This window comes from Balaenoptera physalus (assembly GCF_965194825.1).
Source record: "Balaenoptera physalus genome assembly, chromosome: 6".
Taxonomy (NCBI): Eukaryota; Metazoa; Chordata; class Mammalia; order Artiodactyla; family Balaenopteridae; genus Balaenoptera; species Balaenoptera physalus.
Window position 1 is genome coordinate 74,335,541 of NC_138885.1, and position 23,676 is coordinate 74,359,216.

Sequence of the window (23,676 nt, forward strand, 5' to 3'; positions counted from 1 at the left end):
CTAATGAACGCACATATGAAAAATACAAAAATCTCAATTTTGAATACAACTTCAAAGATCCTTCGAGTCTGTGGAGCCCGTCCACAGATGCCCAAGCTTTGGATTCTGGGTGATAAAGCCCTCTGTTTGCTAGACAGTAAAGCTCTGAGTTCATCCACTGATTTTATTTTTGAATGCTATAAATATTTGTACCAGATTTTTTCATTACGATATTTGGTACACTACTCTGTATTTGATCAGAGCAGAAAGAATGACAACACTATTAAGAAAAACAAGCCCAAATAAAATTAATTTGAGGAAATGTTTATCAGACAAAGAAAGTCTTCTTTGGGAATAAAAATTCAATAGCTAAGGTAAAAATACACTGGTAATTATCAAATAGTATTTAAATATTAAATATTATAAGCATTTAAATCAAGTTCTCTGCAAAGCAGCCATGTTTAATAAAAGGATTTCAACAAAATGATGCCATATAAATTAATACCAAGGACATGCCTTTGGAACCAAAGGAAGCATTGCATTGCAATTAACTACAAATGGTGAAACTGGAGAAGATAACTTGTGAAAACCTTTAGAATAGAAGTAGTTTCTCATGATTCTTACCTGCTCTGTGTTTTCATGAAACGAAACGATGTTATCAGGCTACCATGATCTTTTTTTTTGTTATTTATTAAACAGGATGAGACTAGAGCCCTGAAGTTTGAAATAAGAGCAACAGCTTTTCCAGAGCCAAATCCAAAAGTTATTGAACTAAACAAGGATGAGAATGTTGCACATGTAAGATTTTACCTTTTTAACCAAAACATAAACATTGTGGGAAAAAATATTGCTAGTGTTTGTTTGGCCAGGAAAATCATGATGAGCCGAAAATACTTTACTGGGGATTGGTATTTTCCACAACTGCCAGGAAGGTATGACATAGCTCTTTCAGGAGGTGATTTTGGTAGGATGGATGGAGGAAGAACCACAGATACGGCCCATTACACTCCCTGTTTCTGCTAAACAATTACCAATGTTTCCTATGGTTTGTGTTAGACCAGCAAGAGAATGGGATGGGTTATTCTGAATACTATTGGGGATCGTGGAGGGGTTTCAAATGAAATAGAGGCAAGTTTTTAAAGTGGTGTTTCTTTATTTTGGTTAATTTATGTAGGTTCTACTCGAAGGACTACATCATCAAAGACCCAAACGCCATTTCACTATAGCAATTATTTTAAGTAGCTTGCTACTTGGACTTCTTTTACTTTTATTGATTTCATATGTTATGTGGAAGGTAAGCCTTTAATAATTACCATTGTTAAACCACTCAAAATGCCATTCTTGATCTTCTCAAAGCCAACTTGTGACTCCCACGTTACTAGATTTAAGCATTTCAGTATTTTTAATGTTAATTCTTATACTGATTGATTGCATATTTCTCTTAACTTCAGTACCACAGTCTTTCTAGAAAAATATGCCTTCTTAAAGCTTATCTTCAACAAATGTTCAAACTATAACAACAGTTTTGAAAGATGTTCTTTCTAACTAAGCATTTGGCAAACACTGCACGTTACATGTTGAATTTGTTTTGGAGAGTGTGCGTGCATCGCTGAGAAATCCTGCAGTAACAACAAAACAATGCTCTTTAACCCAGTATTTCCCAAACTAATTTTTACTGACTACATTTACTGACTACAATTGGCATTGACTGTTTTATTATACTCATATCAAATATCTAATGTTCATGACTATAGTGATTATGTAATGCTATTTTCAGGCTGGCTTCTTCAAAAGACAGTACAAGTCTATCCTACAAGCAGAAAACAGAAGAGACAGTTGGAGTTACATTAACAGTAAAAGCGATAAAGATGATTGAAGACTTCTTTCAAATTGAGAGAATAACAGACTCAGGTTACAGTATACTAAAAAATTTTAGACATTGTTTACAAGAAACCGTGAATTTTGCTCAGACTTCTTCTATGTACTTCTTTTAGTCATGACCTTGTGACATGTTATGTCTTAATGCAGATGAAAAATCCAAGCAGTGATTATTCTGAGAGAAAATAACTCCAAAAGTAACATTTTAATATATCCAAAAAGATAATCTTTCAGCTCTTAAATGGATAGAAAAACACTAAAGCATCAGCTTATCCAAGATAAGTAATCCCTGGACAATACCTTGAAATGAGTACATCTGCATTAAAATTATGTTTGTTGAGGAAGTAAACAACTCGACTGGAGAAAACTTGGACTTTGAAGTATCATTCCTTTAAGAGGAATACTATTTACCATATGTGCTGGCTTTGGTAAAATTAATTCCTCCAAATAATAGGTAATGACTCATTTCTGATAGATCTTTGAGACTTGTTTGGAATATGTTCTCTCTCTAGAAATATTTAGCAGAATTTTTGAAAGCGCTGTTCCCAAATTTTCTAATGAATAGAAGCAGAACATTATCATTTTAAAGCATATTTTATCTTTAAAGACCTTGATTTGTAATATATTTCCTATAAGCTTTGATCAACAACCATTTATTCAGCAGTCTGTCTATGAATAATACTATGGCCTGATGAGCAAACTTCAGACTGAAGTTATACACTGGTTTGAGCTTAATGGGATAATTATTGTTTATACAGCTATGGATTTTTTTCTTTCTGTACATATATAAAGTTTTTAAGAGAAACTATATGTTTATATAGGTATAAATCCAGTAAGTCCTTCTATAACAATTTTATCAAGGGAAAGGTACTGAAGAGTAAATTGTAAAAATCCATCTTTAATCAAATTTTTTGTTTATAAAAACAACAGTACTTACTTAGAATTCTAATTTATATTCTAAAACAGAGCGAATGTTGCACTTTAGCTGATATATGTAAAATATGAAAACTGTACCTCACTAATTTTTAAAAATCAAAGCTCTGCAAAGACCATATTGGGGACCAGTATTTCATACAAATTAGATGCTGTTTAAAATGTTAAAACTATCAATCAAATTCAGCAAATAAACAAAAATTCTTGTTTGGATGTTACTCCTTTCTCCTCAAATGTAAGTATGAAATGTGTTCTCACCAGTACTATAAGAGCATTCTCTTCTTCATGGAAATAGAGAAGCAAATTTAACTGTAAAATTGAAGATTATAGATTTAGCTTGTATCAGGTAAAAATGTGACATCAAAATTTCCATGTTTTAGTGATGACTGAAGTATTTTAAGTTTTTTGTTGGTGTTTGTTAGACTTCTTTTTTTAATAATGAAGTAGTTTCTTTCTGCGTCTAAAATAATTTATCTTTAAATACCTCTTCACTTGCAAATACAATCACTTTTTGTAATATTTATTCATGCATATGAACTAAATGCTGATAAACGCAGAATATAATTTCATCTGATTTGTCCCTACATCTGTCTTGATATGAAGGTTGTGGCCAAATTTTCAAAATCTGTTATGGGAAGTGATAGGTTAGAGGGCAGGCTTTACCACTATGGAAAAGGATTTCTTCATACGAGGTCGCTGCCAACAGCTGTCTTCCTCAGACTACTTAATTCCTGTAAGCTATCTGTTCACAAATTGGTGGCTGGAGAATGAAAAATGCACAGAAATTTGTGAAAGACATTTTAGCAGTGGGACCCAATGAGCACGAAACCTCCTGAACTCGGGGGTGTACCAATAGAAATTAATTCAATTTTAAAGAACCCTTTGAGCAAAAGATACTATGTTTTTTAATTATTAAAAACAAGTAGTTCTTTCAAGAAGTTGTCTAGGCTCATTGGTGGAAAATCAAATCCAAATTTAGAATTGCTTTTCAAGGATGATCCCTGAGGAAATTTAAATTTCAGGTAGCACTGAGTACACTGAAAACGATGTGCTATTATTGTCAGACAAAATGACGTTTAAGAGCAAGAGGAACACAGCTCCCTATTGGGCCAGATTCTAACCAGTTAGATATTTTGCACAGTTTATGTGTATTATGGATTTCAAAACCCTACCACTTTGAGTTTTCAACTTTCAGAGACTATTCACAAGAATGGTACTATAACAACTTTTAAAAAAAAAATCCTTCTTTTTGGCAAGTACTCTAGGTATTAGAGAGCTTTTGAAAAAATAGTACTATTTCTGGTTATATCATTTCCTAGCTGTGTAATTTAATATCGCTGGATTACGTACCTCATCAAGAAATCAGGACAGTCTTTCTTACATGAACTCTGTGGTCTGTTGGCATCAGGCTATAGGAAATTTAACATCGAAATTGATGGACTCAAATCCAGGAAAAAAGAAAAGAATCCAAATTATTTCACTTTGGAATTAATCTAGGTTAAATATTGATATATCATCATGTTTAAATTTCAAGTATATGAAATATTTACTTTCCATTCCAATAAATACTTTCAAAAAACCAGAATTTAAATTGTTTTGTATATATTTCATGTCTTATTTTTTAAAGCCTAAAAGCTAATTTTTAGTAACATCAAAAATAGCAATTTTAATTTCTTTTAAAAATAGTTTTTTCCTTACTAAAATATCTGTTTAAAACATGACAATATCCCTTCATATTAAAATTCTAATTCGCACATTCCTCTTATAAACAACTACATGTTACTTTGGAATCATTCATTTCTTCCATGCTTTTTCCATAAAGATTGATAAGTCTTGGGTGTACTCTGTAAAGAATATAAGAATATGCATGATTATTTCATCAACCTATCAATCATTCTGTTATTTTTCACACATAACCCCTATCGAATGTGATAATGATAGCCAACGAACATACATTCATGGCAGAGCTGCCATCTAGGAAAAAATGCGGGGCCTAATAAATCAGCAGCAGTAAAGCCCAGTCACCCGTGCGTGTAGAAAGCTCACATCTAGCAGGCTACTCAGGGAGCCCTGCACACTTCTTCTACCAACTGAGTCATAATGCTTACCAACAATGAGTTTGCATGTTCCCAAGCCTGTTTATAACCCGTTGCTCTTGTTAATAAATAATATGTAAAATTGTTCTTATGTAAAGTATGCTTTGGAAAGACGATAAAAGCAAACTGCTGAACACAAAGTGTTACAGTATTTGTTGTGGGTAAAAGGAAAATTTAAACGACTGGGGGATTAAATTGTAACCATCTGCTATTCAGATGGCATCACAAGGTTTGAGATCTTAATCCATTTTTAAAAATTCAAAATGGAAATTGTAGACGTACACTATCTGTATAGTTTGTGAAGAATGGTAATTCAGAATGCCAACGTAGAGACTCATAACCAAAGAAAATGCTTTGGTTCTACATAACAATTAGTGAATAAATACAAAGTTACACTTCTTTATTTATTAAAATTGTACATGTGTCTTTTTATGCTTCCCTGACTTACGAATTTAAAAAATAATTTATCTAGACAACTGCCTGTTTTGATAGTTATAAGAAGGCAGCTTCCATTTATATGTCTATCAGACACAAAACTGATAGTATAAGATGGTGAACTAATTAGACTTACCTAACATGGACCTCTGATGCAACTTCCATTAAATCACCATCTACATTCCAAGGGAAACTGCTTCCTGTAGCAGTTTCATGTGGTCCATCTTCTTCCTCTGGATTGTGTCCACTGCTGTTACTCCTTGGGTGAACTTCTACTTCTTCAACAGTGTAAGTCTCAACAAATGGAAAATTGAACTAAAAACAAAAAACAAAAAATAAATGCAAATAATCTTGGTACTTGCTTTATCCCTAACTGTAATGCAAACTAGGAAAGTTCACTGTGCTCTCAACTTGCAAGTAAATATCAATGTGCATGCTGATGTTTTTATAGCTTTGAAACTCTAATTAGTTCCAATTTCTTTGGAAGAAGGAGCCCCTTTTCTGAAGCTTTCCTAGCTCATTTAGATCTAGAAGCTGGCAAACTTGTTTTATGACAAATAGTATATGTCTATGAAATTGTATACAATAATTTCCAATAAAAACTAAATCTTTAATATTGGTCTATTGTTATAGAGGATTTATATAATCCACTGACTTGTTTATTGTCAACTAGTTTAACTGATGTAGAGCAAACTCTAGAATAAGTTTCACATTTGGAATTTAATTAGGAAGAACTAAATTTATGAAGGTAAAAAGAAAGTCCATCCCGTGTGATTTTTACAGGTGTTTGCCTGCCTCATCCTCACTTTATCATGCAACTTGTGTCCATCTTTAATTATGGTTGCTTACTGACCACTCTAGCATGATACAAAGTTAGCTTCATATTTCAGTCTTTCTTGGCCATGCTACCTGAAGCAACCTACAGATTTAATGTGATCCTTATCAAACTACCCATGACATTTTTCACAGAAATAGAACAAATAATCCTAAAATTCATATGGAACCATAAAAGACCCAGAATTGCCAAAGCAACCCTGAGAAAAAAGAACAAAGCAGGAGGCATAACCCTCCCAGACTTCAGACAATACTACAAAGCTTCAATAATCAAAACAGTGTGGTACTGGCACAAAAACAGACACATAGATCAATGGAACAGAATAGAGAGCCCAGAAATAAGCCCACACACCTATGGACAATTTAATCTTTGACAGAGGAGGCAAGAATATACAATGGGGAAAAGACAGTCTCTTCAGCAAGTGGTGTTGGGAAAATTGGACAGCCGCATGCAGATCAATGAAGTTAGAACATTCCCTCACATCATGAACAAAAACAAACTCAAAGAAAAAAAAAAAAACAAACTCAAAATGGCTTAAAGACCTACATATAAGACATGACACCATAAAACTCCTAGAAGAGAATATAGGCAAAACATTCTCTGACATAAATCATACCAATGTTTTCTTAGGTCAGTCTCCCAAGGCAATAGAAATAAAAGCAAAATTAAACAAATGGGACCTAATCACACTTATAAGCTTTTGCACAGCAAAGGAAACCATAATCAAAATTAAAAGACAACCTAAGGAATGGAAGAAAATATTTCCGAATGATGTGACTGACAAGGGCTTAATTTCAAAAATATACAAACAGCTCATACAATTTAAAAACAAACAAAAAAAAAACCCAATCGAAAAATGGGCAGAATACCTAAATAGACACTTCTCCAGAGAACACATACAGATGGGCCATAGGCACATGTAAAGATGCTCATCATTGCTAATCATTAGAGAAATGCAAATCAAAACTACAATGAGGTGCGCCACCTCACACTGGTCAGAATGGCCCTCATTAAAAAGTACAAATAACAAATGCTGGAGAGGGTGTGGAGAAAAGGGAACCCTCCTACACTGTTGGTGGGAATGTAAATTGGTGCAGCCACTATGGAAAACAGTATGAAGGTTCCTCAAAAAACTAAAAATAGAGTTTCCATATGTTCCAGCAATCCCATTCCCGGGCATATACCCAGACAAAACCTTAATTCGAAAAGATACATGCACCCAGTGTTCAAAACAGCACTATTTATAATAGCCAAGTCATGGAAACAACCTAAATGCCCATTGACAGATGAATGGATAAAGAAGATGTGGTACATATATACAATGGAATATTACTCAGCCATAAAAAAGAATGAAATAATGCCATTTGCAGCAACATGGATGAACCTAGACATTATCATACTAAGTGAAGTAAGCCAGACAGAGGAAGACAAATACCATATGGTATCACTTATTTGTGGAATCTAAAATACAACACAAATGAACTTATCTACGAAACAGAAACAGACTCACAGAGAACAGACTTGTGGTTGCCAAGGTGCGGGCAGGGGAAGGAAGGATTGGGAGTTTGGGATTAGCAGATGCCACCTATTATATATAGGATGGATAAACAGCAAGGTCCTACTGTATAGCACAGGGAACTATATTCAATATCCTGCAATAAACCATAATGGAAAAAAATATGAAAAAAATTATATATATGTATAACTGAATCACTTTGCTGTAAGCAGAAATTAACACAACACTGTAAATCAACTATACTTAAGTAAAAATGTTTTTTAAAATTGAAATTTTTCTTACTTGCCTAAGGAAACTATAGTGAAAAAATATGTATTCTCTGAAATAACTAAGATAGCCAAATAACTTTTTAGTAGAAATGCACAACTACTCATTTATTTCAGTTTTCAGATAAATGGCATGAGGTTTATCACAAATATATTATCTACATGTTTTTTCCCTTCTTTCACATATAAACCTCGATGAAGCACAGAATTTTAAAAGTTGCCAGAAAACTATTTCCCCCAACACCCTTATTTTGCTATATGTGGAAACATCAAGGTCCAGCAGATCTTACAGTTTATACTGAATAATGCATGGGTTACATGGTGGATAATACTGGGTTACATGATGGCAACAGTTGTTCTATTTGAAGTACAGCGTTAGCAGCCCCCAAGCAACTCTCTGTTGGAAAAAGCAAGGCTCTCTCTAAAACTTCCCAACAGTCACTGCATTAGACTTCTCATCTCAGGTGTAATGTTTGGGGCCACCCTTCACACTGCACTTGTAAAATGTTCTACATTTTTCATTCATTGTAAAAATAATGTGTTTTAGTTGTTTTTTTAAACATTTTAAAATTTTTTATTTATTTATTTATTTGGTTGTGCCGGGTCTTAGTTGCGGCAGTCAGGCTCCTTAGTTGTGGCATGTGAATTCTCAGTTGCAGCATGCATGTGGGATCTAGTTCCCTGACCAGGGATCGAACCCGGCCGCCCTGCTTTGGGAACACGGAGTCTTAACCACTGCACCACCAGGGAAGTCCCAAAATAATGTGTTTTAAATGAGTCAGTGATCACTGGCCATTATGGGTTAAACTGTGTCCCCCGTAAAGATATCTAGAAGTCCTAACTCTTAGTACATGTGACTGTCACCTTATTTGGAAATAGGGTCTTTGCAAATGTAATCAAGTTAAGATAAGGTCATTTGGGTGGCCCTAATCCAATACGACTGATGTCCTGGTTAAGAGAGGAGAATGCCATGTGAAGATAGACACTCAGGGAGAATGCCATGTGATGAAGGGGTCAGAGACTTGAGCCATGCAGTTAAAGCCAAGGAGTGTCAGGAACTGATGGCCATCACCAGTAAGTCTATTGTCTTACATCATCAGTTTTCATGTGCACACTTCACAAAATGAAGCTCCATTCATCCATGCATGCACATTTATTACCTAGGAAGCCACAGACATTGTTAGATGGGACTTAGGGAAGCCAAGAGTGTGATATCACGTGTGAGGGTGTGTTTGGGGCATGAGGAAGGGAAGTTAACAATTAAAGTTGTGATATATATAAGTGCCATGATGGTATAAGCACAGAGAAATGAGATGAGGCAAACAGGCTCAGGATATTGGGTGAATTGCCCTCTTGAGCTGAGTCTTAACACAGAAGAATTAGCCTGGAGGTGAAGAGAAGCTCTGGAGAGAGGAAACCACGTTTGCAAGAATACAGAGATATGCCATGATCAAGCATAGTGTGATACTGATGGCAACACTGGTATTTATTTTTCAGAGTATGTTAATGCCTATATTTGATTTTAAAACATAGACACATATGGTGTTATGGGCTGAATTGTGTCCCCCCCCTCCCCAATTTATATGTCGAAGTCCTAACTCCCTGTACCTCAGAATGTAACCATATTTGGAGATAAGGTCTTTAAAAGGTGATTAAGTTAAATGAGTCTTTTAGGGTAGGCCCTAATCCAATATGACTGGTGTCCTTATAAAAGGAGGAAATTGGGACACACAGAGAGACCCCAGGAACGTGCATGCACAGAGAAAAGACCAGGTGAGGAGGCAGCCATCTGTAAGCCAAGGAGACAGGTCTTGGGAGAAACCAAACCTACCCAGTCTGTGGTATTTGTTACGGCAGCCCTAGAAAACGAATTCAATGACCAAAGCATGAGAAATCTGGTAGAGGATGGCAAGAAGCGAGGCTGTGACCTAGGCAAGGGCTAGAATACAAGGGGCCATGTATTCCACACTGAGGAAATTTGATGTCATCTTGATGACAATAACACGTTGAAGAATTAGGCAGGAGACAGATCAGATACGTATTTTAGAAAAATCCCTCTAGAATGCAGTGTGGAAGATAAGACCAGAGAAAAGAAAGATCAGAAGGAGGCTATTGGAAGCAAGAAGGGATTAAGGTTTGAATTAATTGGTGGATTGGTTGTGAGGAATGAGGGAGAGAGATCCAGAGTAACTCCAGGATGGGTAGAGAGTGGTGCCATTGCCCTGTGTAGGGAAACACGGAAGGAGCACCATCGGGGAAGAGGGCAATAAGGTAAGTAGTGGACGTGCTGGACTCAAGATGCCTGTGAGTTTTATAACCTTCTCAGCACACCGGAAGGCACAGTGGTCCTGCAAATCAGAAAGGAAGAGAGAACCCTTGGTAGTGTGCAAAGTTCAGATAGTGGTTCAAGCAATGGGAAGCAGTGAGATCACCCAGGAAAAGGTATCATGAGAAGAAGGTCACAAACAAATCCCTGGGGAATAACAAGGGTTTTTAAACCCCCTAAACAAAAATGATGGTCAAAGCAAACGTAGAAATGTTTTCAATATGAACAGAGAATACAAAGGCCAGCTACAGGATGGAGTTGAAAGGACTTGAAGAGTAATTTTTACCTCTATTTCACACAGAGATGGGAAACGCAAGACGCGTCACCTACAAATGATGGTTTTCAGTACATTCTACAATTGTTCAGATACATGAACATTCAGTTCAACCTGGAAAGATGGTTCAGAGACCTAGACTGTTGCTCTCCTTAGGCTGAAGTGCCGCATTTCCCTTCCTGGATACCAGAACTGCTACTAATTGACAGTGGATTATATAATCTTATATTTATCTGGTCTTTATAATATTACATAATTTATATAAATTTATATTTTTGAACATGTCACCATGAAGGAAAGAGACTACATACACATGTATATGTGTATATGTATGTCTGTGATTTTTTAACAAATGTATCAGATTAACATTGCTTGAAAGCAGTCACCTTGGGAATCAATCCAATTATTCTTACTATATACCATTATGCAAAACATTTTAGAATTTCTTTGCAAAAAATTACAGAGCAGTAGCATGGACTTGAATTTTTGGAAAGAGCTGAGCCAATCAGTTAAGCCTAATGAACACCACACGCACACACACACACACACACACAGGCAATAGTTTTTTTGTATCAAAAGCAAGATATGACTGGTTGAGTACCTGAGAAAAATGGTTATGTCTTGCATAACATGGTCTCCTTTTGAAAAAAATTACTTTCCTATAGATACAGAATTACATTCACTACTATGTCTTTGTCTTTATTTTTTATAGTAAGCATCTATTACTTTTAAAGTCACAAGAAAGCTACTTTAGTAATGAAAAAAGGATGTCTACAAAAATTACCTAAGACATTTGCCCCTTAGGCAATTCCAAAAGAGAACTTCTGTAAGTAATCTGTGCAATCGTGCCTCCCTAAAATAAATACACAGCTTCTCAGGGTAAGTACCTTGAGGTTATTACTCCTTTAAGTTCTCATATTTATTTAATAGAAAAAGAATAGGAAAAGTTTATCTCTTGGAATATAGAATTTTGAGAGCTTTTTATATATATTATCTTGTTTCTATTTTCTGACTTACAAAAAACCAATGAACATGTATTGCTTTGGATTAAGAAAAATAATAAAGTTGCAAACAAAATTAGCAACATCTGAAAAGGCATACATTCCTTTAAAAACAATAAATCACTGTATTTTCCCAAACACATATACATAAAGTTATTAGTTAGGCTTACAACCTACATTATATCTGCTTTTGTTCACTTTGTCTCCTTAGAGATTTATATTTAAAGAAAATAGGACTGTATATAATTTTATGACAATTTCCTAAACATTTCATTCAATTGGTTGCTCAATAAACATTGATCAAATAATGTAGTAGGCAGAGGAGAACTGAAACTTCATGAAGCCTGCCTGAGAAAGTTTAAAATTATAAAGAAGCAAAAATGAGAGCCTTGCAGTGGCTACCTATGTAAGCAAGATTCAGCTGCTCGTCACCGGCTGGATTTACTCTCCTCCTCCCATCTGTTCTCCCCCAACTACATCCAGGCACAATTTTATACCTGTAAGAAGGTGTGAGACTGTAGGGTTTTACATGCATACTACGTTCTTCAAGATTCATAATTTCAGAAATTCACGTATTTCTGGATCAGTTTCCTAATAACTGGCTCAAAATGTCTGCCAAAAGAATATGGCTTATAATAGTTATTGCTTCTCTTTAAAACAAATCCCTTAAGAATGGAAATCCAGTTTTATCTATCTCTACAAATAGCACCACACTTCCTAAGTTGAGAATAAAATAAATAACATCTATATAAAAGTAGCGTATTTTAAAATATATTTCTGCAAATCTATTTCAATCAATGTAAGTAGGCTGATCTTAAACAAACAATAGGAAAATCCAAAGGTCATAACTTTAGAGTGAGTCTGCTGCCATAAAATCAAGAAGGCTAAAAATCTCAGATTTCACTACTCTTCATTCTGAAGAACAGCTGAGTATGTCATTTTATCCTTAATTTACTTCACATTTCAATATAACACTACCTTTTCTATTTTCTCTTTGCACACACACACATAAATGTATATAACCACCAACCCACAATTCAAAAAAGGCCAATCCATATTAATATGGGTGGATACTTTTCAGAATTTGAAGAAAGAACAAATTGAAAAAAAAAAAAAAAGGTTAATGCATTCAGAAGAAAATAAAGCCTTCTTACAAGGCAGGACTCGGTGTCAACTCCGGCAGCATCTCTCTCCCCATGATTAATTGCTTTGCACACAGGTAATCCAAATGGTTTACTGTACCTGGTTTTTAACACTTGCATATCTTTTCAGGTGTTTTATAAATTCTGGTCGAGAAGTGTTTCGCGCAATTATAAGAGCCATGCTTCCATTATTTAATCTGAAATTAAATATTTGTATTTGACATTAAAATATTTATTAAGAGAGTACATCAGAAATTACTCTGTATCATTCCTCCTAACAAATAATGTTTACTAGAAGTTGTAGGCAAGCTAGATAAATCACCATCACATTAAATTTACCTAAAATTATTAAATCATATCTTGCTGTGTTGTCTTTTAAATGAAACAGCCTTTCAAATTAGTTTTATTAAACCACTGACTGATTTCCTTCTCACCAAGCACTTACACCAAGCACTTTTTAAAAAATGAATCATCATGCATCCTATTCACATATCAAGACATAATTTGAAATCCAATGTACTTACTTAGGGATTCGAAGTGTGAAACCGTGTATTTTTTTAAAGATGTGTTGTACGATAGTTAATAAATACAAATGGTCTAACAACTAGTTCAACACTTTTTAAAATCTAAAGTGTGATTTAAATATTTATTTATGGGCAGGTCTAAGTGACATAGGAAACCAAATAAATCAGAGGCTCTTGGATGGATGAACTGGAGTGAACAAATGCTACCACACATGTTCAGTTAAATGACTGAACATTTTAATCTTGCATAACTCTTCAGTTCAATATAAGAGGCTGCAAATTTAGAGGTGTGATTTAGTGCCAAAAAGCCACTCACAGATGCATCTAGCTTTAGAAGGCAGTTTGCAGAAATATGTGCAAATGACTTCTAGGCTCAATTTCAGTGCAAATATAAAGTTATTCCAAGAATAACAATGACGACATAAAAAAGAGCTCTTTAAATCTTATGGAACCTCAGGTTAGAGCTGTAAGGGACCTTGGAGATTACCCAGTCATTCACTCAGTTTATGTAGAAGGAAAAGAAGCCCCGAAGTTTAAGTGATTGGTTCAAAGACAGAGAAAAACAAAATAATCACTGGAACCAGAGCGCTTAATCCAGGGTCCACCATTCCTTTTACCCATTATGTCACCTCTTCCCAACTGGAAATAAATAGTACCAAAACATTAGTGTTTTCTGCATTCTTGATTTTTTTTTTTAATTACTTAGTTTTTACTGGTAAACATGAAAAGCATTTCATGTGTCTACCTTTCAATACTTATTAGTAATTGAAACACATGCTATGTGCCTGGCACTGTTCTAAATATTTTCCATACATTAATGCATTTAATCTTAGAAAAATTCGAATATAAAAAAATTAGTTCCGGGCTTCCCTGGTGGCGCAGTGGTTGAGAATCTGCCTGCCAGTACAGGGAACACGGGTTCGAGCCCTGGTCTGGGAGGATCCCACATGCCGCGGAGCAACTGGGCCCGTGAGCCACAACTACTGAGCCTGCACATCTGGAGCCTGTGCTCCGCAACAAGAGAGGCCGCGATAGTGAGAGGCCCGCGCACCGCGATGAAGAGTGGCCCCCACTTGTCGCAACTAGAGAAAGCCTTCGCACAGAAACGAAGACCCAGCACAGCCATAAATAAATAAACCTAAAGTTTAAAAAAAAAAAAAAAAAAATTAGTTCCTATCAGCAACTTGCACTGAGGTATTTTGAAGTAAATTATACTTTCTTGTGAAAAAATAAATAAAAAGCTGGAAGTTGAAACACCTTTACAATTTCCCTGAATCATTCAGAAGCTACATTTTTGAATACCTTGGTCAGCCGAGGCTCTGATGTAAAGGCCTTTAAAAAAATGGCATGTTTGCTTACAATCCACAGAAGACATCTCTAACTAGTGATCCTCCTCTGAAAAATTCATCAATGCAGATTGAACCTGGAGGGTAAGCAGTGGAATTCCAGGCCAGCTGGAAAACGACTGGAGCAGCTTGGAAGGAGGCATGAATCTACTGCTCCCAGGAGAGCGGGACTACTTCCCACGAAGGTCCTTGAGCAAACACGAGAGTCAGAGACGGCGTAGGGTTAGAGCAGCATTGTGTCAAGTTCTGGAGCTCTAGTCAGCCAGCCAGATCTTCACTTTTCGTGGGGGAAGCTACATTAGGGAGGTGCACAGCTATCTAGGGTTTCTGAGGGAATGGGGAGGAAACAGTCAGCCTCAATTTCTAAACCACACAAGCTTCAGCACTAGAGATAATTAATGAGACTCTGACATCTGATTTTTAAAATAGTTTCTCTTCTTCTCTAACTTTGGATATTTCCCTCTTTCTTACCTTCCTATCGATTGCCAAGGAAAACATTTTAAATCAATCCCTTTACCAATTGTTAATCCTTCAGGTTAAATATTTTGCAGGGAAGTTGAAACTAATCATTAAAATGATGTTATGAATTGCCAAAGTACATACATAAGTCATTCTTTTATTCCACTTCTGGGGAAAATCTAGAGGTGACGATATTATGCAACATTCATCACCCTTTCTTCTGTGCTCTACAGGAACACAAGAGAAATATTTTCAGACCAATGATGGACAACTACATGAAAAGGATGTGCAAGAGATGGAACAGCTATAGCTTGTGGATAAAATGATATATAAAATGTCTCATGAAAATGTGGGCAGTAGATTCAGATGTACCACAATTCACACTAAATATAACTAAAATGTTTCCTTTGAATAAAAGTATCATACACACATATATGCTATTCCTGCTAAGGATGTATACGTCTGCTCTAAAATCGAAAGGCAGAGATGTGCACAAGGAATACCAGAATTAAATATAATATTCTCAGTGACTGGTAAATAAATAAATAAAGCAAAGTAGACATAAAATAACACAATAAGATCAGGTCAATAAAGCCCAAGGAATATTATTTTAGCCTCAGTGATATTAAAAAATCAGAGTAAATGATCATTTTTCCAGTATAACAGTTACTCTCAGCCTACTCTGAAGACAAATCCCTTAAAATCAACTCAAAAATGACTACCTCTTGATAATATTCTAGTTAGCCAAGAGTTAGCAGGGTATTCTGAAAGATAAATGTGGTTTATAGAAAAGTTTCAATGGGGCTTCCCTGGTGGCGCAGTGGTTAAGAATCCGCCTATCAATACAGGGGACACGGGTTCGAGCCCTGGCCCGGGAAGATCCCACATGCCGCGGAGTAACTAAACCCGTGCACCACAACTACTAAGACTGCACTCTAGAGCCCATGAGACACAACTGCTGAAGCCCGCGTACAAGAGAAGCCACCACAATAAGCCCGCCCACCCCAACGAAGAGTAGCCTCTGCTCACCGCAACTGGAGAAAGCCCGCGCGCAGCAACAAAGGCCGAAGTCAGCCAAAAATAAATAAATAAATGAATGAATGAATGAAAAGTATCAATGATTCAATAAAAACGCTTACTAACCTGGTATTAGGTGCCAAGCCTCTAGGTGCCACTGAACACAGGCACGGAATTGCCATAATGCTGACGTTCAAGAACTGACCCTGGATCATTTGCCACTGATCATTACAGTCTAAAGGTAATGGAAGGGATTGGTTACTTTCCCCCACCAGAGCAAAATGTCAATAGAGCCCTGCTCAGTTCTCAAGGAGGTAACTTCATACTCACCAGATTTCGGAGATCCCTGTGCCCTCCTAAAAGTAAGAAAACAAGACAAAGAAACATCACATCACACACAAAAAAATAGCATCTATTAAACATGAGATGATTAGAGAACCCAACATTATATATATTAAATTCAGCAGTAAGTAAAAATATGTGAACAATACTGTCACTGTATTAGTCGTTGATTCATTGATTCATCAGTAACGATGATTTTCAAAATTTCTTTTAAGACTAGAGCACTTCCTTTGTGTGGCTTTGAGTAATATTTTTATTCCACATTAGAAATTCTCATGAGGGCAGAAACTGAATTTTGTTTGTTTGTTTGTAGGCGTATTGTATCCAAGGTGTCTGGCATACAGCAGGTACTTAATAAACAGCTATTGAATGGATGAATGGATGGATGGATGGATGGATGGATGGAGTGAATAGCTGTTTCTGAAGACAGGTGCCAAACTACGTGGCCTAATAGAATCTGTAGGACCCCATGATTCTATATTCTTCACTAATATGATAGAATAACAACCAAAGATCACAAGTCTAATAAATTGTTTATATCAAACTGTTTTATGCTTCAAGAAAGATATAGACTCCTGTATTACTTTGAGCTTTTCACGTACCTTTCTTCTAAATCCTGAGGATCGTTAAATGGTAAAAATGATATTTCACATTCCTCTGGCCTAAAATACAATGAAATTTGTTATTAGCACTCATTGACTCTGGGATATGAAGTTTGGGGTTTAAGAAAAAAAAGACTTACCTAAGTTTTGCCAGTGCCTTAATGACAGCAAAATCCATACGTTGGTTAGCGGACATCCATCGATGTTTTTCTGCCAGAGCCAAAGCTCTTCCACCAAAGCCAAACATGGCTGAGAACCCAAAGCGAAGAAACTTGCCAGTGGTGCTGAAGGTACAGACATCGACCGGTTGTATGTGCCCTTGAATGTTATATTGAATATTAGTCAGTCAGCAAGTAAGTAGAGCCAGGTGTCAAAATGGCAAACATAGGAGAGCATATTTATTTACTCAGAGAAGAAGAAGAAAATGTCAGGCTACTTTATACCACAATATCCTATTTTCTCTTCCACTCTCACTACCTACAACTACTGCAATTGCCATTTATAACTTTTTCAGTTACCAAGGGAAGAGACACAAAGTGGTAAATTTTGCAGCTTACTGCTATTTTAAACAAAACACGGCTAAGGAAGTGAAGTTGAAGTACATGTGCAGAGTAAACTCAGATTTAACAGATTTGCATTTATTAGAGCTTACATGTTTTACATCAGTTGAGATAATAAAAGGTCTAGTGGAAGTACACTGGCTAAAAATTTTTTTCTTGTGCTTTTTTTTCTTTTAATAACTAGTCCTAGAGTTTTGGTAGTCAAACAACAGTACCTGATATATTTAATCAGTATGCATGGATTTTCTTGACCTGGTTATAAAATTGTGATCTTGAACATTATTGTATTATTTTCTATCAAGATTATAATAAAACTTCACTTACTACTCTTCATAGCACCTGTATTCTGAAAAGATCAGCAGTCAAAATAGTGAAGCTTTGCCTAACTGACTTTTGGTTTTTAGTCAAACATTTCTCTGCTTTGAGAGATAAAGAATCTGTCTTAGACAAGCCTGACGGATACAAAATAGCCTTCCTTATATAAATAGAAACTTCCTTATAAAACATAAACTTCTTTGGAAGAATTCTTACCCATTATAATGTGCAAAGTTGCAGTTACCACATGAGAAATTCCATGAAGAGAATGTGCCAATACATTAGTAGATCCTGCCAAATCAAATTTAAAACATGTATGATCAGTATAGCAAACATTTTAAATTAACCATTTGCTCTTACTTTATAGAGATGTCACTATGTAACGTTCAAATGAAAAATTAAATGGAAGTTTATAAGTTTTTGTTCACATCATAGATGTGCATTGAATGGCTACTGAATTATTATTTAATCTTTAAATAACTTAAAAATTAGGAAACAAGTTATAGTATCTAATTGCTCACAGCTTCTTCCATCATGAATGTCTATTTTCTACCTGAAAAAGTGCTAGTTATATCAAAGTCTGCTCCATTCAACTTTAATAAACAGGCTTCTAACTTCTTTACCAAAATGAGTGCCAACAGCAGAAGGATGGCTCTGGAAAGCAGAGACAAATGCATAAACACAAAAAAGCCGAATAATAACTAAGAAAAAAGTATAAAATCACTATAAAGTACAAAAGATATGCTTTAAATACATTTTAAAGCTCTCAACCAAATGGAGATCCCTTCTATTATCTGAAAAATGGTACCCTAGATGAAGAAAACTCTTCATTCCATGGTATTTGCCATAGTATGAGAATCTGTATTGAGACATTATAGGTTTCTGATTTCCATAATCACTAAGATAATTTAAGATCCACATGAATTTTTTCCCACCAGCCTACAGAGAAAAAGAGCTTTCTCAAGTCAGGCCCCTATGACATTTGTGTGTGTCTGAGATCTTGGGGTAAAGGCCTGGTTTCGAAGGGGAAAATACCAGCTAGCCCCTGCCATTCCCAGGAGGTAAAAAGCATTTAAAATTGAGAAGCTACATTTTTCTTGATTTAAGTCCAATAATAGCCAAGAACTGTGAAAGTATGGATGTACTGTGTACAATAGCTATCAATGCAAAGGCCAGCTAATCAGGAACATTCCTGTGTGGTCATATGTAATCCCATCGATTTGTGTCACTTCGAACGGATGTATTATGCTTGGGCTGCTCAGTTGGAGAAGCTGAGGCAATGAAGCCATTATCAAGCAAGACTGTCATTAAAACAATAGTAATCATGAGGTACCTATCTAAGCATTCATGATTTCCAGACCTCTAGTGAAACCAATGCAAAGAAACATCCCCCTTAACCAATTGGTAAACTGGTTTTAACTGATTCATCAAACAGTAGTTTATGTTCTGACCCTTGTTACTCAGAATATGTCCCACAGTCCAGCAGCAATGGCCACACCTCTGTGTTTATTACACCGTTGATTCTCAGGCCCCACTCCAGACCTAACAAGGCATAGTCTGCATTTTGTAAGATCCTCAGGTTATGTATATGGAGAGGCCCTCCTCCAGAACGTATGGGTCAAGGGTCAGCAGCATCAACATTACTTGGGAGCTTGTTAAGAAGGGAAATTTCTGGGTTCCACCTCCAACCAATGGAAAGGGAGTAGCTGGGAGTGGGGCCCAGGTGCCCATGTCTTAGCAAGTCCTCCAGGTGATTTGTATGCACCCTAAGGTCTGAGAAAAAGTGATCCAGAAACCTGTTCCTCAGTGGATCTTTACCAGGAGTCAATTACCTAGGCTTTTCCAATTATTCTTTGACCCTCTACAGCCTGCCCTTTGGCCGTCTAATACTAATTAACTTGGAATCGGTGGGGGAAAAAAGCAAAAACAAATCAATTTTGCTTCCCAATCAGATTTATGGTAAAGGTTTTGGAGGAGGCCATGTAATTAGAGTGAGATATTTAAGATTATCGATGGGTTACAGTACTCCATGAAACACATTTCCTCCATTACCATGGTTAATTAAGAGTAGACCATAAAAGCATTCCTCTAGAAAGACTATTAAAAAACAAAATGTAATGTTGTCATGTGCAATAGAGAATGACACATATCATGACTCAAGAAAATAAAGACCATTTATTCCCTGTGAGTTTGAAGTATGCTAAGTATGCCAAAGCACAAATCCTCTTAGAATGCTAGACATTGCTTTTTTATTTCTATGTCTTCTCAGGCTTTGCAACTTTGCCACTTTTCTTTAATTCCACTGAACTTGGCAGTGATGACAGACATGACCAGAAATCAGAAAATCATTTTAGTCATCTTCTACTCTGCTTGACCTGTACCTTAATCCTTAAGAACGTTTTTAACACTCTGAATTTAAAAGGAAAGTTCATGAAGAAAGTAGATGTAAAATTATAAAACTATAGATTGCTCCATATTTTTGTTTGAATAATTTAAAAGAGTACAATTTCCAGAAACAAAATGGGATCCATCCAAAAAGATATCTACATGCCAAAAGAACATGCTGTTCACATAAATAAAAACTATGTAATTTTAGCATTCTCACAAAAGCTATAAATGTTCTACCTCAAGGTAAACATTTTAATTAGCCTGAAAAGTTATTTTTCTTAACACTACCAGCAACTTTGCTCACCACCGCCTCCCCAAACCTGCTAAAATGTGCCACATCCAATGAGTAAGGACAGAAGTAGCAGCTCATGTAAAGCATGACTGATAGAAGAACCAGGCAGAAACTACAGAGGCAAAAAGAAAAAAAAATTGTCCTTGGAAGTGCAAGCACTTCTGCAGAACAATTAACTTAATTAACCAGACATCATGAATATTCATAAGGCCATTAATGTCTCCCACATCCAAACAGATAAATGTGATGTAATGACTTCCTAGTCAAGCATATCTAAAATTCTCATGAAAACTGCACCTACACTTTGGTTCTTTGCCTGAAATATGATAGAAATTAACAGTCCCTTGGCAATATTTTATTCTCCTCAAATTAATTGGAAAGCATGAATTTATTTATGTGAATTCTATAGAAATATATGGTTCCCAGTCATCAGTATGTGGATTGAGCCTTGTTTTACAACAATTGGATTGCTTTTTTATTTTTATGTCCTCTCTGGCTTTTTTCTCTATCCTCCCCCTCATCCCTTTAATCGGAATCTCTCTGTATAGTTCCTTAGCACCAGTTCCCATAGCAACAAACACCGTTGCTAATGGCCAGCAGTTCAAATACAGGCTTCCCCACATCTGATCCATCTGAGTCTGACCATAATTCAGCGGCTTAGTCTGTTGGCTCAGTGGAGTAATTTACTAAACACTCTCCCTCTGGGTGTCTCTCTCCAGGAGGCAAATGGTTTCAAAGGCAGACTCTCTTCTGCGTTAGCTTAGAAACTTCCTGCCTAGCTCTTGTTCCCATTCATTATCAAAGCCCTGACCAGACATAGAGTCCTCATATTAAATACATCCTGCACATGACTTCCTCCTCTTATTGGATGGAATCCACAAGCTAGAACTCTATACAACCACTAAAGTTTTGGCAACAGGCTGTATCTTCTAAACAAAAAACATCTTTTTGAGTTGATGCATTTTGTTCTCTTCTACCTAAGGGGGTCTTTCTCACAGATTTTTCTTAACAGGTTTTACAATCATCAGGATATATCCCAATATCCCTCTCCTTTTAAATTCTTGTTTTTATGAAAGACTTTTTTCTCTAGAAGGGCATTGGTATGTCTTTTGCTCTTTGTCAATTAACAATACTAAATATACTGAAATCCATACTAAATGGCTCTGGTCATCAAATGGATAGAATGTTGCTTTTTTTTCAACCACGTGCAACCATGTGTCTTCTATTTTCATAGGAAAGAATACAGTTGACCCTTGAACAACACGGGTTTGAACTGAGTGGGTCCACTTAGACGTGGATATTTTTCAGTTGTAATTACTACAGTACTTCATGGTCCCCGGATGGTTGAATTCGAGGATGCAGAGGAAAGGAGGGCCGACTGTAAATTGTTCAAGGGTCAACTGTAATTGTTTCCGCTTTTCTTGTAGAGATAATAACATGTGATGTTTTAAAACAAAAAAAAAAAAAAGTCACTTTCCTTCACTATTGTTTGTTTCAGTAATAATTTGAGAGGAGGGACCCATATAATAAACCTGCAAAAGGTACTTTCGTCTTTTCTGGATCCCAGTGTTGCTCTGGCGGCTCTCCCTGGCTCTGACCTCCACTTCCTTTTCCTCCCTTCCCCTAATCAGGAATCTTCCTAGAACAGGCTCCCAGCAGGTTGCTCCCTTGCTCTAAACCTCCCATTGTTCCCTACTGTTCATCAACTGCAACTCAGACCCCTTCCTGTGGCATCCAGGAGCCACCATGATTTGGACCTATTTTGACACCAGTACTACCAAACAAATGGCCTGTTTTCTATTCCTCAACATTCCTGGATTTTGCCTTGCCATGTATTATTTTTGTAGGCAAGAAAATAACTCATTCCCATCTTCCAGGCCAGAAAAAAAATTGTCCTACCTATTTTTAAGTGCAATTCAAGTGGTACTTGCTCTATAATGTCTTCTTTCCATTCATTCACTTAAACTTTATTGAGTGTTCACTGTATCACATTCTGTTCTAGCTGCTGGAGATACAGCAGTCAGGATGAATCCTCTTGGCATATCCAAGCTTATCTGTTTACACTTCAACTATGGGAATTGAGTTACCACATTTTACCCCCCAAGAAATTATAAGCAGCTTGACTGGAATGGCCCTGTTTCAAAATTTCACATCTGGGACTGTGTGATCATTAGACCTTTATATGGGAAGGTAGAATAACGGTCCCATTTATTGTTTGCTTAACTATGTATTAAACCCTGCACGTATACTATCTAATTTAATACTATAATAACCTTGTAATAAAGTGAGTGTCATGTGTGTTATCTCTCTTTTATGAATTAGAAAAATAAGGCTCAAAGAAATTAAATAACTTGGCCAGAGTCTCACACGTGCTAGTGGAGATGCCAAGCGTGGGTCTTTCAAACTCAAAGTCTGTGCGTTTAACTCTGTGTGACACTGCCTAGGTTAGGAAGTAAACCAGGGGAAGATGGGCGAGGGGTTCCATTTGGCAAATCCATGGCCCCTCCCTTGCCTGCTGGTATCACACCAAGTGGAAGCTGGGCTCGGACAGGAGTCAGGATGCTGTCTGTTTCCACCCCGGCGTTCTTCTGGGCACTAAGAAGCAAAGCATGGGCTACTTCACTGGCAGATCCATCTCCACCAACACAGACCACACTAGAAAAGAAGAAATTAAGTCAAAGAACGAACAACATCAAAACAATTGGTGATAATTCGTGAAATTTTGACTTTAAAATATTGGGTTGGCCAAAAAGTTTTTGTAATATCTTATGGAAAAATCCGAACGAACTTTTTGGCCAACCCAATATTAATTTTATATATTCTGTGTGTGTGATTACTCACACTTTCAAACATTTCAACATGTGTCGATGGATAAGAAGACACTAGCACTGCTCTGATAAAGTTTACTTCACAAACATCATACCTAGATGATACCCCATAGGCAAAATATTTTTAAATGGGTTAAGAGGCATTAAACACTTGAACATGGTAATTCACGTCTGACCTGAATTTTGCTCTGTTAATATCCCAAAGCATATTATCCTCATCTTGTTTATGTTAATAATAGTCATTGCAATTCATTTAACTAACACAAGCCAAAGTCATAAAATCCTGCTAATTTTCAATATAGCTCTGAAAAGACAGACAGCA

At 36.2% G+C, this 23,676-nt stretch overlaps 2 protein-coding genes across 6 annotated transcripts in view; one reads left to right on the forward strand and one right to left on the reverse strand.

Annotated features, from left to right (window-relative positions):
- ITGA4 (integrin subunit alpha 4) overlaps window positions 1–3,220 on the forward strand; it is an 81,565-nt gene extending 78,345 nt beyond the window's left edge. For both annotated transcript variants that reach the window (XM_082466679.1, XM_082466678.1), the window contains 3 exons: window positions 679–777; window positions 1,154–1,273; window positions 1,757–3,220. In XM_082466679.1, the coding sequence (XP_082322805.1) occupies window positions 679–777; window positions 1,154–1,273; window positions 1,757–1,855 (318 nt within the window). In that variant the 3' untranslated portion in view covers window positions 1,856–3,220. The remainder of the gene's footprint in view (window positions 1–678; window positions 778–1,153; window positions 1,274–1,756) is intronic.
- An 813-nt stretch (window positions 3,221–4,033) lies between these two features.
- CERKL (CERK like autophagy regulator) overlaps window positions 4,034–23,676 on the reverse strand; it is a 156,641-nt gene continuing 136,998 nt past the window's right edge. For all 4 annotated transcript variants that reach the window (XM_082466724.1, XM_082466725.1, XM_082466726.1 and 1 more), the window contains 9 exons: window positions 23,039–23,181; window positions 18,063–18,137; window positions 17,112–17,289; window positions 16,972–17,031; window positions 16,358–16,383; window positions 16,154–16,262; window positions 12,782–12,878; window positions 5,458–5,636; window positions 4,034–4,634 (listed from right to left, as the gene is read on the reverse strand). In XM_082466724.1, coding sequence (XP_082322850.1) covers window positions 4,553–4,634; window positions 5,458–5,636; window positions 12,782–12,878; window positions 16,154–16,262; window positions 16,358–16,383; window positions 16,972–17,031; window positions 17,112–17,289; window positions 18,063–18,137; window positions 23,039–23,181 — 949 coding nt within the window. In that variant the 3' untranslated portion in view covers window positions 4,034–4,552. The remainder of the gene's footprint in view (window positions 4,635–5,457; window positions 5,637–12,781; window positions 12,879–16,153; window positions 16,263–16,357; window positions 16,384–16,971; window positions 17,032–17,111; window positions 17,290–18,062; window positions 18,138–23,038; window positions 23,182–23,676) is intronic.